This window comes from Microtus oregoni, unplaced genomic scaffold (genome assembly GCF_018167655.1).
Source record: "Microtus oregoni isolate MIOR12 unplaced genomic scaffold, Mior012 000092F_000, whole genome shotgun sequence".
Classification (NCBI taxonomy): Eukaryota; Metazoa; Chordata; class Mammalia; order Rodentia; family Cricetidae; genus Microtus; species Microtus oregoni.
This window is the reverse complement of record NW_024544601.1, coordinates 290,562-308,582: the sequence shown is the minus strand read 5'-3', so window position 1 is coordinate 308,582 and position 18,021 is coordinate 290,562. Positions and strand designations below refer to the sequence as shown.

Here is an 18,021-nt window from a genome sequence, read left to right as displayed (position 1 = left end):
TGCAGAGGCCAGAAAATGGTGTCAGATTCCCTGGAACTGGAGTTACAGATGGTTGGAGCTCCCATTTGGCTGCTGGGAACCAAATCCAGGTCTTCTGGAAGAGTAGCCGGTACTCTTAAAACAGTGAGCCATCTCTACAGCTCCAAGTACTGATATTTAAAGGGTCATACAAGCCAATTCTGTATATGACAGCTTGGACCTTAGAATGCCTTAGAATCCATCCTGTGAGCAGGAGGCTTGGGCTCTGACAGGCAGAAACCTCTATTCTTTCTCTAGTATACTTAGACTTTCTGGTCCATTCCAAGATAGCAAGTGATATAAGCGACTAAAACCACTACTAGAGAAACAACAGAGGAAAACAGGTTCCAGAGCTGACAAGGTGGCTCAGTGGGTCCAGGTTTGCCACCCAGCCTGATAAGCTGAGTTTGATGCCCAGGAGTCACATGGTGAAAAGAGAGAACTGACTCCTGCACGTTTCCTCTGACCTCCACATGTACCCCCCCCCATTACACAAAATTGCATAATCTAATAAAAAAAGAGGTTTTTTTAGAGCCAGGCAGACGCATAAACTTTAATCCCAGCACTCGGGAGGCAGAGGCAGGTGGCTCTCTGAGTCCACCCTGGTCTACAGAGCAAGTATCAGGACAGCCAGGGCTATGCAGAGAAATTCTGTCTCAGAAAACCAAAAATGTGCACGTATATATTTTTATGTATATTATACATATGTGTTTGATATTTGTGTGTATATAATATATAAATATACACATGCATAAAATACAAATATATTTTATATTTATACACACACACATTATATATATTCACCTTGTAGACCAGGCTGGCCTCAAACTCATAGAGATCTGCCTGCCTCTGCCTCCTGAGTAGTGGGATTAAAGGTATGGACCACTACCACCCAGTCTTTTTTGTTTTGTTTTTTTGGATTTTTGAGACAGGGTTTCTCCGTAGCTTTTTTTTTTGTTTGTTTGTTTCCTGTCTTGGAACTAGCTCTTGTAGACCAGGCTGGCCTCGAACTCACAGAGATCCTCCTGCCTCTGCTTCCTGAGTGCTGGGATTAAAGGCATGTGCCACCACCGCTCGGCCAGTTTTTTTTTTTTAAGAAAACATGGGTTCCAGAAATTGTAGCACAGCTCTGAGACCCATGAGGACATAAAAAGCAGTCTTTTTTCTTTTTAATAGCAATCTTTCTTTTATTCAACTTTTAAAAATTATTTGCTTTTAATACAGTGGTGTTTTGCCAGCATGTCTGTGTGAGAGTGTTGGAGTTACTAGAACCAGAGTTACAGACAATTGTGAGCTACCATGTGGGTGCTGAAAATTGAACCTGGGTCGTTTGGAAGAGAAGCCAGTGCTCTTAACTGCTGAGCCATCTCTTTAGTTCCATAGGAGGCAGTCTTGAACTGGTATGTTTTGGGAGACAGGTGGCTGGAGGCAGCAAATACAGTCTATGTTAGGGGGAAATGCAAGTTATTATGGCTCCTACCCTTTCTCCGTGTTGCGTTGGAGAAGTTTTTGCCTGTTCTCTCTTACTGAAGAAATCTAGTGGATAAAGGCTCTTGCTGGAGGACCAGAATTCTAAACCCAGGACGCACAAGGTAGGAGAGAACATTACTTCCTGAAAGTTGTCCTCTGATGTCAACATGTGTTCTCTCTCTCTCTCACTCCCTCCCTCTCTCCCACACTCCCTATATCTCTCTTCATCTCTCATACACACACACAAAATTACAAGACAGTGAAGATTCATACAGATAAGGAAGGTATGTCTACCACAAACACATTTTAAGCTTGAGATATAGAGAGCTATAGATACAGTAATATTGATATATGTGTATCAGATCTATCTTAATTTGCTTTCTATTGCTATATTGATAAAGACGATGGGCAAAAGCAACTGAGGAGGAAAGGGTTTATTTCACCTTATAGCTTTCATCATGAAGGAAAATCAGAGCAGGCACCTGGAGCAGGGACTGACGCAGCGCTTCTCGAGAGGAAGCTGCTTTATTAGTCAGGGTTCCCTGAAGTCACAGAATTTAGGGATTACTCTCTCTATATAAAGAAGGATTAGAATGGTTTACAGGCTGCAGCCCAACCGGCTGGGAATGGAAAGTTCAAGAACCCAGTAGTTGCTCAGTCCGCAAAGCTGCCAGTCTTAGCTGGTCTTCAGCATATACTGGGGTCCTGAAGAAGTAGGCCCTAATGTTAGTAAAGGAATGGATGGTCTTGCTTGCAAGGTGAAGGTAAACAGAGAACAAAAACTTCCTTCTTCCACGTCCTTATACAGGCTTCCAGCAGAAGGCATGGCCCAGATTAAAGGAGTGTCTTCCCACCTCAAGACCCAGACATGTATCTTCCAGCCTCAAGATCTAGATTAGAAGTGGACCTTCCTACTTCAAATTAAGCAAAACTTCCCCTACTGGTGTGCCCTCCATTTTGTATTTAGTTCATTCCAGATGTGTTCACATTGTCAACCAAGAATAGCCATCACAGCTTTTACTGGCTTGCTCTCTATGCCTTGTTCAGCTCATACAACCTAGAACCATCTGCCCAGGGATGGCACTGCCCACTGTGAACTGGGCCCTCTTTCCATCAATCATTTTACAAGAAAAATGGCTTGCTTACAGGCCAATCAAATGGAAGCATTTTCTCATATGGGGTGCCCTCTGCCCAGACGACTTGTCAACTTGACCAAAACAAAACAAAACAAAAAACAAAAACAAAAAACAAAAAAACCCAATATATAACTTGAATGGAAAATGTGCCTTTTATATTAACAGTTTAAAACTTAGATACCAAGTTTTTAGGGCACAAAGAGCATCAATATTAAAGGTTGCAGGTGTGGCTAAGTGTTAGAATATTTGCTTAGAATGTACAAGCCCAATTAGAGCCTCAGCACTACGAAAAGTTGTGTATGTGTGTGTGTATTCTCTAACCATATATAATAAAACTAGCAATAACAAGACACTAGAAAAAAATAACTCCCAGTTTTGAGACACTAATCCTTAGATGAAAGACAAAAATAAATATTTAAGATAATAAAAGTATTGCATACAAAATTTGTGGAGTAAAGAAAATTTATATAGTTTTAAACACATTCATAAAGAAAGGAGGGGCCGGGCGATGGTGGTTCACGCCTTTAATCCCAGCACTCTGGAGGCAGAGGCAGGCGGATCTCTGTGAGTTCGAGACCAGCCTGGTCTACAGAGCTAGTTCTAGGACAGGCTCCAAAAAGCCACAGAGAAACCCTGTCTCGAAAAAACAAAAAAAAAGAAAAAAGAAAGAAAGGAGGGGCTGGAAAGATTGCTCAGTGGTTAAGAGCAATGGCTGCTCCTCCAGAATTTAATTCCCAGCACCCACATGATGGCTCACAAGCGTCTATAACTCCAGTTCCAGGGGATCCAATGCCCTCTTCTGGTCCCTATAAACACCAGATACATATGATGCACAGACATGGATGCAAGCAAGACACCCATACACATAAAAATAAATACATTTTTAATTTTATGCCCTATTTTATTTTTATTTTATTTTATTTTTTGTTTTTCGAGACAGGGTTTCTCTGTGGCTTTGGAGCCTGTCCTGAAACTAGCTCTGTAGACCAGGCTGGCCTCGAACTCACAGAGATCCGCCTGCCTCTGCCTCCCAAGTGCTGGGATTAAAGACGTGCACCACCACCACCTTACCCAAGGTGCCAAGGAGCAGCATCAGTGTGCAGATAGCTTAAAACCACAGATAATGTCATGGTATTATACCCAGGATCTTTACATAAAATGCAATCCCCCAAAAAACCCGCCCAATTTCTGTTTGCTTGTTTCAGTACAGGGTCTCACTATGTAGCCAAAGTTATTTTGGAACCTGTTAAAAGCCTCAACTTCACAATCCTGCCTCAGTTTCCTGGCTCAATGGCACAGTAAAAACCAGACACAATTCTCCCTTCTGCTGTGATATAAGTCAAGGAACTTTCACATACTAGGAAAGCACTCTACCACTGAGCTAAACCCTATACAAGGGTCGAGGACCTTAAACTAAAAGCAAAACAGGAAACTAAAAGCTAACAGAATAAGGTGTAGATGAGTATCTTTCAGTCTTGGCGGGGAAAGGACTTCTTTAAAAAAAAAAAAAAACAGAGAAGTTGGTTGTGATTCTAGCACTGGAGAAGCTGAAGCAAGAGCTTTATGAGTTTCAAGCTGTCCTGAGCAGTGAGGTGTAGCTTATAGGGTGAGAAATGATTAAATCAAAAATTAAATGTATTTAAGTAAGGATACTACTTAAAATTTAATAACACTATAATCCGTGAAAATCCCTGAGAAATAAGGAATAAGCCTAACAGGAACCATAGGTGAATAGCATCTGAAGGTGAACAGATCTATTTGTGTTGGGGTTGGTGGTGGAGTGGGGACAGGACTTTACAATGTTGAACAAATTCATTCTAGGAGTGAAAAATGTAGAGTCCCTGAAGGCAAGCAAGTTATTATTAGACACTTGAAGGCCAGGAAAGACCAAATTGTTAGGCAGTGGACTCAGACACTACATGCTTTGGATTTCACTACGCATTGCAAAACTCAGTCTTTTGGATCAAGAGTATTACCCTGAATAGAGAGCAAAATTGATTCAGTGGGTTGCATTTGCATGCAGCCTTTGACGACAAAATACCTGTTTTGCTGAAGCTCTATCAGGCTTAAAGAGGCTATCAGATAATGATGTGAGCTGAAGTCAGAGTTGAGAAGGACATCAAGGGAAAGGGTCCCATAACATGGCTGGGTGATGGGCAGATGATAAAGGGGTAATAGAGGTTAAGCCCTCAGAAATGTACGGTCTGACTTCAAGAACTCTGAAGGTGATAACTTTAGGGACATGGAGGGATAAAACATTGGGCCCTTGAGGGATCCGAGGTTAAAGAAGTAGAAAAGAATTTAATTGGGGATCTTGCTGTCTGGAGCCAGGAGAGGTTCTGAGAAGAAAGCTAGGGCCCCGAGCGCAGGTTATCATTAAAATCTAAAATAGAAAAAAAAAAGAAAAGAATTTAATTAAGATTGATTGCTGGCCGGGCGATGGTGGCGCACGCCTTTAATCCCAACACTCGGAGGCAGAGACGGGGATCTCTGTGAGTTCGAGACCAGCCTGGTCTACAGAGCTAGTTCCAGGACAGGCTCCAAAGCCACAAGTCTCAAAAAACCAAAAAAAAAAAAAAAAAAAAAAAAAAGATTGATTGCTGTTCATTGGCACTGATTTACTGTCAACTAAGACTTCCTATCAAAGGAGAGACATGACGTCGGGAAGGAAAAGGCTATATGGATCAAACCGTTTGTGGAAGGAAACGGGGGTGGGGGGCGGGGGGCAAGTCTAAGCTAGTATGCAGGCGCTTACTTAGGATGCACTGCGCATGTCAGAAAGTTCGTCTCTATTCCCGGAAGTGGCAAGGCGATTTGCTTCCCCCGCCTTCCTCTCCCTTTACCCAACCCCCCGCTGGCCTTAACCAATGAGCACACACGCCAGGGCGCGCTGGGGCACGTTCCGTGACGAGCCGGCTACGCACGCTTTATCAGGCGTCTTCCCGCGCGAGTGCCTCTCTGTTCTCCCCGTTCCTCAGAGCTCGCTGTGTCTCCGGCCTTTTGGCTTTTAATTTTTCCAGGTAAGCACCGTTTGTCTCGCGCATAGTGGTCGTCCCTCGCCTCAATTTCCTTGTCGGCAGGGGCGGGAGGCGAGAGTAGGAAGACTAGAGGCTGACGAGTAGGCTTGAGCTTCTCCAAGGAGGGCGAGTCCCAGGCTCGAGGGAGGAAAAAAAAAACCAAACTCCCAATTGGGAGACTGGCGTGCTGCCTCCGAATGGGAGGCTGGGTTGGTGGCGGCAGTGACCACGCGACAGTCTATGCCGACAATCTGCCGGCTGGCGTTTCCCACGTGACCTCCGCCATCTTGTTCTGCGGGGAAAGAGGAAATGCAATGCTGTTGTAGGCCTGCGCGACCGTACAAAATGACGGGTGTGGTGGCATGGGATGTGGGCACGCGCCGTAGCGGTCGTCAAATGGCGGACGGGTTCGTTCTGCTTATTAGTTCCCGCCTTTTCTGTTCCCGAGTCTTTCCATTTGATTTATTGCTCTTCCTCTTAACCCGCTTTCTGTGTTTGCTGTAATTTTCAGTCTTCCGGCGTTTGACATTTCACTATTTCCCCAATATTCCACATGTTCGCCCTATAGGATTTACATTCTGCCATGTCTTCTGAAGAGGGGAAACTCTTCGTGGGAGGGCTCAACTTCAACACCGATGAGCAGGCACTCGAAGACCACTTCAGCAGCTTTGGGCCTATCTCTGAGGGTGAGCCGTGGTCACGGGTTGAGGGTTGCCGGATAAGAGCTAGTATAGTCTGGGGATTATAATTATAACCTTAACTTCCCATGTTCCTAAGGTAAATTTAGGCTGAGAAAAAATCTAATTGCATACGGGACTTGGCCGTCTTGCTTGACACTTAAGTGTTAGGGCGTTAACATTTACATTTCTGTCCCTTCTCCCAGTGGTTGTTGTCAAGGACCGGGAGACTCAAAGATCCCGGGGTTTTGGCTTCATCACCTTCACCAACCCAGAACATGCCTCAGACGCCATGAGAGCCATGAATGGAGAGGTGAGGCCTCCTGCCTGCAGAGAAGCCTTCTCCCTGTCTGCCACTTTCTTCGTTCTTTCTGTTTTCCCTCTGTCTGCCAGGGGCAGCGTGGCCACGAAGCCCCGCAGTGTCCACTCACAGGAGCATGACATGCCTTCTGTTCTAGGGGGTGGAGGGCAGCGGCACACAGAGCCGGGCTGCCTGGGAGGCGACGACTGGTCCTGCATGAGGCCGAGAAGCCACCTGTGGATGGTTGACCTGCCCTGGGCTTAGGTAGTAGAGTCTGCAGACCTGTGGGCCTGGCCCGGAGAGGACCTCGTGAGTCTTCTGGGATGGACTCTGAAGCCTCAAACCAAGAGAGGTGTCTAGCCCTAATAGTCGGGCAGCTTAGAGGAGTGGGGAGGAGAACTCAGCCTGATTCAGTCAAGATGTAAGTAGTAGCAGGGGAGCACGGTGGATTCAGGTCGTTTGTGGGATTCTGTAGCTCCTGGTGAAGCTACTCTGGTCAGAGGAGCTTTGTTTGGAACGTGGCACCCAGAATTTGGTGCCCAGCAGGAAATTCTGGACTCTTGTCCACCTGCCTGTGCCCATTCTTCTTTGTCTCTACTCTGACTGACTGACAGGCCCTCCTTGTCTGTCTCCTTCCCACACCTAGTCTCTGGATGGGCGCCAGATCCGTGTGGACCATGCAGGCAAGTCTGCCCGGGGAACTAGAGGGGGTGCCTTTGGGGCCCATGGGCGCGGTCGCAGCTACTCTAGAGGTAAGTGCTGTGGTGACTTGATTATGAGATGAGGTAGAAAGCTATTTGTTAGCCTGTATCTGAACAACTGCTCCTAAATCTTTGCGTGTAGGTGGTGGAGACCAGGGCTATGGAAGTGGAAGATACGACAGTAGACCTGGAGGATATGGGTACGGGTATGGCCGGTCTAGAGACTACAGTGGCAGGTGGGTACTGAGAGATTGGGATACTGCTGGTACTGGAATTCTTAATAATTCTGTAGCCTAATATTCATACCCAGCTTATGCTGAAAATGGTACTTTTCACTAGTGTTCATATATTTCATGTGTTCTGATCATACTTTTTTAAAAGTATTGTGTTCCTCAGATGTAACAAAGATAATCACCCTGCTTGTTCCAGGGCCTAGTTTAACCTTCCATCACCGCAAAAAAGCTTCTATTAAAAGTTTCTATTATGAAATGGACATGTATAGTTTTTAATGTTACTTTCTGCCATGTAGAATACATTCCTGTAAATCAATCCCGCTTTTTCCCAGAAGCCAGGGTGGTTATGAGCGCTATTCAGGAGGAAATTACAGAGACAATTATGACAACTGAGATGGGGCATGCACACATAATGTAGGTGAGACCTAAATATTTGTACTGAGTCAAACTGTTCTTCAAACCCTCCTGTCCTGACCCTTTTGTTTGTCTTCTGGCCACACTACCCTTTACCTTGGTATCTTAACCTGTCTATCGACACCATTTGACTGCTCTTGCTGTTTGGTGCATGCCAGAGCTAGTTGTGGGGTGGGGGCTGGGGGTGTCCTTAAAGTAATCTGCTCTGTGGGGCATGGTAGAAATAAAGAGGTGGTGTGCAGCATCTATAGAAACTCGGGAGATGAGCATGTTATCAACCTGTTTTCTTCCTGACATCAAAATTCTACCCCTTCTTACTATTCTCAGATACACAAGGAATAGCACTTCTGATCCAGGATCGTCCTTCCAAATTGCTGTATTTATAAAGATTTTTGGAGCTGCGCTGAAACATCTATTTAGTACATCAAGTTCTATTTTTGAATTGAGCTCCCAACGTAGTTTGATAAAGACCTCTTAGAAAGCTCCATGTGTTTAAACATATTTTTCCTTTTAAAGACAAATTTTAAGACATTGGTTATGGTACCAATATTCCTTTATGCCCAAAAAAAGTTGTTTATTTCTGGCCAGAAAGGTAGTCAAGCTAATGCTTTGAAAATTAATATGTATTTAGGGACTTTTTAAAATAGTTGTACACAATGTTTATTATGGACAGAAAGTGATTTCTGAATGTACCTATGAGCAATCTGAATCAAGATCATGACTACCTAGACATGTTTTTTTATTCAAGCACTGTCCTGGTTATAGAAGAGCTTCTTTAAAATGTTTGTGAATGTCATTTTTTTAATACTGGAAGAAAAGATATTCTGTTGTGTTTGATGTGTTTAGGATGTCCTTTATGGAGCTAATTAAAACATGAAACCTGAACACAAATCAATACTGATAATGGTTTTTCCTTATTTTCCTTACATTTTAGAACTAGAGGCAAGGCAGGTGGGTAGAAGCTTGGAAATGTAGTGGTTCAGGCAGGAAAGTAAAGTTTAGATTCTGGGTGTTTGGTGAGATGAAGATTGGATACAGATAAGTCAGTTCTCTTATGACTAGAACTGGGTTTTCTGAAGTAGTCCTTTCACAACTGTTGTTTCCTTAAGTTTACTTTCCTAGCACAAGGTGTACCCTACTTGCAGAATTGTCCTGAGAGCATAAGCACGATTATCTCATGATGTGGGATACACGAAATAGTGCATGTTCCTTATATGATGGGGGCTGTAGGGATAGAGGTATACTGAACAACTTTATGTCAGGCATAAGGGAAACCTGGTTAGAAAACGGATTAAAGGAAGTTCAGGGTGGTTTCAGAGTCCTGAGTTAACGTGTGGGCTCTACTACTCCCTGCTTTTGGTGAGTCATTTGACTCCTGTTTTCCATAGCATAGAGTGTTCCACATCTGGGGAGGAAACTCAAATGACTTAAGTATATAAGGCCACTGAATACAGTCACAGAGGTTGTCTTGAATGACAAGCCATTTGTGGCTCTTTATAATTTTTTTGGAGGGGGTGTCTAACATTAGCCACATAGTTCTGCCTCTAATGTTTAGTGAAGGTTCTTTTGGATCCCATGAGTGTTAGTCCTCTATTCAAAGTTAGGATGGGAAAATTAGTTTTATCCATGGTTTCACCTGGTTAATACCAAGCCAAATAGGTTGCAGACTCCAGAACGTTATTCTAAACATTGCTTCATCCTTGGCCTGGAGGCATCGCCTCGGTCTCGCTCAACTAACAGGACAGGCCTCAAAGATGCTTCTTTCACCCACACAAATGGTCATGAATTTGCTTTGGCAGGTGGATGAAGACTCAGGAACTTCCCAGAATTCTGCCTTACCCACTGAGCCAGGCCCAGATTATGGGGCATTGTGGCTAACCCCCACCAGGTGGGTACTTGGTCCGAGGAAGCATTTTCTATGCTGGGCCTTTGGGGAAGAAAGGTGGTTGGAACTGCCTTGAAGGTGGGGGGATGGGAAGGAAATGCACTCAGTGTCACCTGGGGTAGTATTAAATAATCAGCCATAAAATGACTTCAACTGAGTGATTTTTCTGTGGGAAGGTGTCTATATATGATCAACAAAGGCCATAAATAAAATAAGCCTCTGATTCTATATAACAGTTGCTCCACTTTCCACATAGTGAACTGTATTGTAATAATTTAGCTGTGGAAAGTCTATGTCTCAGTGCTAATTGATGGGAAACAAAGGGCCCAGAAGGCCCACTGCAGAACAGAGTTTGATAAAACTCAGATTTGAGGTTCAAAACTCAAATCCCCCCTGTGTAAGGGCTTAGACCTAGAGTCAAAGTAGCAAATGCCATAGTCAAAGCACCTCGGTGCTGGAATTATAGTAATGTAATATACCATTCTGGGGACTGAGCCTATGGCTTGCTGCACACTAGGATAGCTGCGTTCTATGAACTGAGCTATATCCTTCCAGCTTCCAAAAAATAGTATTTCTAGGCCCTGCTTCTCAGTTTTCAGCATTTAAAATGGAAACTGCTTATATCAGTAGGTTGGGTTTAAATGGAAAAGTGTCTAAAATGGACATGCCCCTTGCCCACATTTTACATTGAGGGGATGTAGAATGTATTCTATTTTTCTTAAGGCATTGAATGAAAGTAAGTTCTGTGATTACTTAAGGCATGTGAAAACATTTGATGACAACTGATACCCTGATTTTTGCCTGTTTATCAAAATGAAGCCTCCTAGGCCCTTCTCAGCTGCAAGCCTCTCCCCTTCTTCAGCGAAGGCTATCCCTTATTTTCAATTCATGGTTCACAAAGATCTAAAATATACTTCAGGAGGTAAGACCGGACAAGGGTGTTTGTAACCATTACCCACTTAGCATGATTACAGTAAGGCTCTTAATGATGGTTTTTTGAGGAACTGCCCTAGATCCTGTAGATTAAAAGGCGGGACTTTACCTTGTTAAATAGTGAAATCCCAAATAAAGCTTTCTTAATATATTGGTGTTTTTCATTTGGGGGACGGTTTTGCTCGAGGTTGAATTCAAGGCAAGGCCTTGGTATGTGTGAAACCTGTCATTTTACTAATCTTGTACTGTATGAGTGGAAAATAATCAGGAATTGGGTTTCTGTGTGGTTTTTATTTACTATGTATACAGTGTTCTGCCTGCATGTATGCCTGCAGGACAGAAGAGGGCACCAAATCTCATTATGAATGGTTTTGAGCCACCATGGTGGGTACTTAAATTGAACTTAACACCTCTGAGCCATCTCTCCAACCCACGAATTTGTTATTTAACAGTAAATTAGCATGTCCTTGAGAAACCATTTGGTAAAGGAAGAATACAACATTAATGTGCATTGAAATCTAAAACTTGTGGGCTATATTTACTTTGGTTTAGTCCCCTTTGGGAATTCCCAAAAAGAAGTTATGTTTGAACACACTGGGAAAGGAGAAGAGGACACTTTAGAAAATGGGATTTTAAGACAGGCGGTGGTGGCACACACCTTTAATCCCAGCACTTGGGAGGCAGAGGCAGGCGGATCTCTGTGAGTTCGAGACCAGCCTGGTCTACAGAGCTAGTTCCAGGACAGGCTCCAAAACCACAGAGAAACCCTGTCTCGAAAAACCAAAAGAAAGAAAGAAAATGGGGTTTAGAAAAGCACTTTGAGCTGGCTGTGGTGGTGAACATTTTAAACCCAGCGCTGCTCTGATTTGATTGACAGGTGCATAGATAGTTAGGAACTATTAACAATAGAAGAGTAAGTCCTTACTAAATTAATTGCTCTTTATAGCTAGCTGTTCAGCCTGCTTCATTATAGTATTCAGGAACACCAGCCTAAGAGTGTTACTTCCCAGAGTGCCCTGGGACTTAAGCATCAAGACAATTTACCATGTCAAGAAAATACTTGAGAATTTTTTTTTTTTAATATTTATTATGTATACAATATTCTGTCTGTATGCCTGAAGGCCAGAAGAGGGCGCCAGACCTCTTTTACAGATGGTTGTGAGCCACCATGTGGTTGCTGGGAATTGAACTCAGGACCTTTGGAAGAGCAGGCAATGCTCTTAACCACTGAGCCATCTCTCCAGCCCCCAATACTTGAGAATTTTTCATGCAAGATATTGCAATGTTTTTTTGTTTGTTTTTGTATTTTGAGACCGGGTTTCTCTGTAGCTTTGGAGCCTGTCCTGGAACTAGCTCTGTAGACCAGGCTGACTTCGAACTCAGATTTGCCTGCCCCTGCCTCCCAAGTGCTGGAATTAAACGCATGTGCCACCACCACCTGATTGAAATAATGTTTCTGGTGTTTGGGATAGGGTTTCTCTGTTAGCACTCTTACCTATTCTGGAGCTCTGTAGCACAGGCTGACCTTGAATTTAGAGATGGGTCTGCCTCTGCTTTCTAGACCAGGAGCCACACTCACTCTTCAGCTAAGGATTGGAGCTCTTGAGCCCTTCACCGTGCTGGAATTGATCAATTTAAGTGAATGCAGATAAAGAGCTATAAGTTGATTAGTGGTTCTATTCTGTCTAGACTACAGAGTTCAGTCCTACAGACTTGGCTCTTAAAATCTTTATGCCTTTTCTTTGGAGGAGGATTTTTCCCCCTAGACTATAAAGAAATTTATTCTCTGTACTTTGACTAGTTTTTGTGTTAACCAGCATTTGCTGCCCATGAAGAAATGGTAATGAGGGCTGCACTAATTAATATATGAATAATTTAGAGGTTTTTTTTAATGTGTTTTCAGGCTATGATCATAGTTTTTTTTGTTTATTATGTATACAATATTCTTTCTGCAGGCCAGAAGAGGGCACCAGGCCTCATTACAGATGGTTGTGAGCCACCATGTGGTTGCTGGGAATTGAACTCAGGACCTTTGGAAGAGCAGGCACCTCTCCAGCCCGAGGTGTTTTTGGGTTTTTTTTTTTTTTTGAGACACCGTTTCTCTGTAGCTTTGTTTGGTTCCTGTCTTGGAACTCACTCTGTAGAGGCTGATCACTGCCTCCCAAGTCCTGGGATAAAAGGCCTGTTCCACCACTGCCTGTGTAAAACTTTCTAGTAGTAACCAGCAGGGAGGAACCTTCTGATCAGTACCAACTAGATTCCTCCCTGTCCTGGTATCTTCAGCAAAAAGGTCTTACCAAGAACAATGGCAAAGACATGCATTGTTGGGGCAGGTTCTGTGTACATTCCTATGAGTTGTTTGGGTTTTTTTTGTTTTGTTTTTTTTTTAAATCTATTTATTTATTATGTATACAATATTCTTCCTGTGTGTATGCCTGAAGGCCAGAAGAGGGCACCAGACCTCATTTCAGATGGTTGTGAGCCACCATGTGGTTGCTGGGAATTGAACTCAGAACCTTTGGAAGAGCAGGCAATGCTCTTAACCGCTGAGCCATCTCTCCAGCCCCTGTTTTTTTTTTTTTTTTTATTTATTTTTTGAGACAGTTTCTCCTTAGCTTTTGGAGCCTGTCCTGGAAATTGTTATTGTATACCAGGCTGGCCTCGAACTCAGAGATCCGCCTGCCTCCCGAGTGCTGAAAGGCATGTGCCACCACTGCCTGGCTCCCCTGTGAGTTCTTTATGTGGTTCAGATTTGTTCACATGAACCTTTATTGATTATCTTGTGTATGTGTGTCCTGTGACATGTATATGAAGGTTGGAAAGCATGAAGTAGGTAGTTCTTTTGCCTGCTTGGCCATCTCACTGGTCTGTAACTTTTCTGTATGGGGATGGGACACCCATGCCAACATACACATATGGAGGGTAGAGTAATTTAATCAGTTTACCTTGCACCACGTGGCTTCCTAGACTCACAGGTCCTAGGAAATCCTTTTACCCAGGGAACTCACAGGCCTTTTAAACCTCAAAACTTTAGAAATTTCCCTTGTGGTGGTTGCTATGGTGGGGTTAGAAAACAGGATTTTACTCATCCTAGTCAAGTGGTATATGTAAGTTTAAAAATTTCCATAAAGTATCCCCAGGACTTTGGGGGCTGAAGCAGTAAAATCCCTAGGTTTAAAACAAGCTAATGAAAAGTATTAAGGAATAGCATTTATCTACCACAGTGGAATGTGATGGATAACTCGTATTTCTCCCATTTTCACATGTGTCCCCTAAAGCTCTCAAGGGGATGGGAAAATGCTTCCTTCTGGAAAGGTTCACTGTATAATCATAACTGAGTTTGGGTGACATAAACAAGGCATAGCTGGGCACACACCTAATCCTAACACTGGGGAGGTAGAAACAATTCTGCTTTCTTGCTAAATTAAGCCCACGAATTTGATGAGAGCACCTGTCTCAAAAAACCTGATCCTAAAGTACAGGAGTAATGTTGTCAGCCCTAAAATATATGCATGTGAGTAACATGCACACTTGATTTGGAAAAGGGCGAAAAATAAAATTTAAGGGATGGTGTATGATGAAATTACTAGATTTTTTTTGCCTCTGCACATAAATGGTTATGAACGTATATGTTCATCTGTTTTCTTTAGGAAAATGACAGAAGTCCTACCATCCACTCTTCAATCCCAGTAATCTGTGATGACAGGCTACATAATATACCGTTTAGGAGTAGGAAGCCTGAAGTAGGCCAGGGTAATGCCTAAGAGGAGTGTGAAGAAAGCCCTAGGACATTGGTTTCTTACAAAATCAAGTACATCCTAAACTACTGAGCAAGCATCTGAGATCAGATGAGACAAATGTAAGGGGGCTGGGGATATGCAGAGGGAGAGCACCGCTAGCTGGCTACCAGAGGCCCTTAACTTTGATGGTCCAGAATAAGGAACTGCCTAATTTGGTTGAGTACTGATTCGTTGGTCTGCATCTGTGACTGTGAGCAGTGAACCTTTTCAGGCTTCAGTTTTCTCATCTTTAAAGTGCAGCACAGTTGAGTGATAGTGCACTGTGTAATATCAGCTGCTAGAGAGGCAACAGTATTCATTGGAGCCATCTTGGATTATGCAGCAAAAGTTTGTGTGAAAGGAGTTAAAGGCATTTGTTGCTCTGGTAGAGATACTGAGTTCATTTCCAAATTTTTTGCGCCCTCTTCTGAACTTCATAGGCACCACTCATGCATATGGCATGCATACAAGCAAAATGCCGTATACAGGTCTATATAAACCTTTTTTGATTTTTGGAGACGGTTTCTCTGTGTAACAGCCCTAGCTGACCTGGCACTAGCTCTGTAGACCATTCGGGCCTCGAACTCAAAAGAGCCACCTGCCTCTATTCTATCTCCCAGGTGTTGGGACTAAAGGCATGCACCACAACCAAATAACTAGATGGAGTTATGTTAAATGCTTGTCTCCTTAAGGCTGTGATAGATACATAAGAGAAATGTAGTGAGGGCTCAAGCTGGTCAGGTCCTTTAATCTTAGATAGGGACGTGGTATGCAGAGTAAATAGAGTTTGAGGCCAGAGACGGCTACACAGAATGTGTCTACAAAAAAAAAAATAAGGCTTGGACTGATGACAACTGAGTGGTGCCTATCATAGGAAAATGTGCTAACATTTGTAAAGTGTCCCAAACAATCCTTCTGAACTAGTGAATGAGAATAATTCTCTAGGTGGGATGTAGTGGCACACACCTTTAATCCCAAGATCTGGGAGGCAAAAGCAGGTGAATCTGAGTTTAGGGCCAGCCTAGTCTACACAGCAAGTTCTAAAATAGCCAGGGCTAGACAGAAACTGTCTCAAAAAAACAAAGAATTAAGTATCTCCTCTAATTACACCACAGTTCTATTGCTCTTTCCAGTTTGGGACCATTCCATGGTTCTCAAGCCACCTAGGTAGGCTTGCCTTCAAATGTACCACTCTGTCCCCTAAAGTTAGTAAATTTCAGCCAGTGATTGTCATGAAAACTACGCAGTCACTCCCCTCTTCTAGTGCAGTCCTATGCTTTTCTTTGCATTCTTAAGCTTTGCAGGTCAAAAAGGCAGGAAAGATGAAGGGAGATGAAGGGAAGGTGAATCTGGACGATAAATGACCTCTTGCACCAGTGGAGTGAGTGTTATTGTCGTGAGCATTATCTTCAAAAAGAGTTGTGGCTTACCTGTCTTCGATCTACTTTGCCTGTGATCTTAACTCATCTTACAGTAAAACTGTCCTGGATCCTGCTTAAAGTCAGGGGCCTGGAGAGATGTCTCAGTGGTTAAGAGCACTGCCTGCTCTTCCAAAGGTCCTGAGTTCAATTCCCAGCAACCACATGATGGCTCACAACCATCTTTAATGAGGTCTGGTGCCCCCTTCTGGCCTGCAGGCATACACTCAGAATATTGTGTACATAATAAATAAATATTAAAAAAAAAGATGTGGTGGCTCACACCTTTAGTACTAACATTCAGGAGGCAGAGGCAGGGGATCTCTGATCTCTGTGGAGGCCAGCCTGGTCCATACAATGCCTTCCAGTATAGCAAGAGCTACATAATAGACCCTGTCTCAAAAAAAAAAAAAAGATGGGGGGGGGCATGCCTTTAATCCCATTACTAGGGATGCAGAGGCAGTTAGGTTTAAAAAGTGACTTCTAGGGTAGCCAAGGCTGCACAGAGAAATTCTGCCTCAAAAAAAAAAAAAAACCAATAAATGAATGAATTAATGAAGGAAGAAAAAAATGGAAAGGAAGTGTGTGTGAGTTCCTGTAGAGACCATAAGAGGGCATTAGCTTCCCTAGAGCTGGAGTCCAGGGAATTATAGGCTGCCTGGCATGAGTTTAATTTGGTAAATAAAAGCAGCAAACCCACTCTTAAATGCTCAGCCATCTCTCTAATCCCTAAAAACTGAATATTGCAGAGTAAGTGTAAGAGGTGGTTGTTATTGATACAACCTCTGAACCTGAAATACCTTGACACATGTGCAGTTAAGTTTCATTAAAAACAACAGAAGCGCAGTGGTGACACATGCCTTTAATCCAAGAACTCGGGGGGGTCAAAGAGCAGGTGGGTTTCTATGAGTTTGAGGCCAGCCTGGCCTACAAAGATAGTTCCAGGATAGCTAGGGCTGTTCACACAGAAACCCTTAATTGAAAAAAAACAAATGTGAATAAAGGTGATAAAACTGAAAGGACTATGGGTGAGGGAGAAGAGTTGTTAAGGAAAAGGGTTACTGGGCAAGGAAGGGTACAGGAGGAAGCAGGTATTGGGGAGAAGCCAAAAGGAGGAGTCAAGAAAATTTATATTAACTTTATGGGTGTGAATACCACATGTGTGCAGATGCCCTGAGAGACCAGAAGTGACAATGGCTCCTTTGGAACTGGAGTTATAGACAGTTCTGAGCCACATGATTTGGGTGCTGGGATTTGAACTCAGGTACTCTACAAGAACAACAGTACTCTTGATCACTGAGCCATCTTCCTAGCCCCCAAGGGAAAAATTATATTTGAAAGTGTTATAATAAAGCTTAATATATTTTATGCTAATTTTAAATTTTTTAATTAGCCTAACCATGATAGTCAATTTAGCATCTATTCCGAATATTAGCCAAAGCTTTACATGTATTGACTCATCTAACCCTCATACCTGTGAGACAGGTTTTCTTCAGATGGAGAGACTGAGTCACGAACAGGTTGTATGACTTGCCTGAGATGATCAGAAGAGCCTCTCCTAGTGCCCACGTTATACTGTCTTTTGAAAAACTACACTGCTGCTTAAAACAATAGCAAATGTTCACACAAAAGCTAACAAACCTTTTGCATTAATGACCAAGTCACACCCGATCCTATCATTAGATTGTGGTATCTAATCTGGAGCTTCCTGAGAGACACTCTCAAAAAGCGAAAAGCCAACAAGGTGGCTCGGTGGGGAAAGGCCCTTGTAGTCAAAGCTGAGGATGAGAGCTTCGTCCCCGAAACTCAGAGCTGACAACTCTGTCATCCAGACATCCACACATGCACTGTGGTATGGGTATCCCCTCCCAAATCAATAAATGTGAAATTTAAAACACATCATAGATAGCATTCTTTATGACAAAAAGAACATGAAAATATAGTGTGGATCACAGGTGAGGAGCAGTTAAGCAGAATGTCACCCACTAATTCTCTGATGCTTTATATTTGCTCTATAGACTAGGAATGGTAACAATTCA

The 18,021-nt window shown here is 43.1% G+C and overlaps 1 protein-coding gene across 4 annotated transcripts; it reads left to right on the top strand.

Annotated features, from left to right (window-relative positions):
• Window positions 1-5,517: 5,517 nt before the first annotated feature.
• On the top strand, window positions 5,518-8,858 carry LOC121442562 (RNA-binding protein 3). Of its 4 annotated transcripts, none has more exons than XM_041644137.1 (7): window positions 5,518-5,644; window positions 6,210-6,327; window positions 6,525-6,631; window positions 7,266-7,371; window positions 7,463-7,556; window positions 7,889-7,967; window positions 8,295-8,858. In XM_041644137.1, the coding sequence occupies exons 2-6, from the start codon at window positions 6,225-6,227 to the stop codon at window positions 7,944-7,946; spliced, it is 468 nt and encodes a 155-aa protein (XP_041500071.1). In that variant the 5' UTR covers window positions 5,518-5,644; window positions 6,210-6,224; the 3' UTR covers window positions 7,947-7,967; window positions 8,295-8,858. The 4 variants fall into 4 exon arrangements, with proteins under 4 accessions (XP_041500071.1, XP_041500070.1, XP_041500069.1 ...); XM_041644136.1 differs by having other exon boundaries at window positions 7,889-7,971; XM_041644135.1 differs by having other exon boundaries at window positions 7,886-7,967.
• The last annotated feature ends 9,163 nt before the right edge of the window (window positions 8,859-18,021 follow it).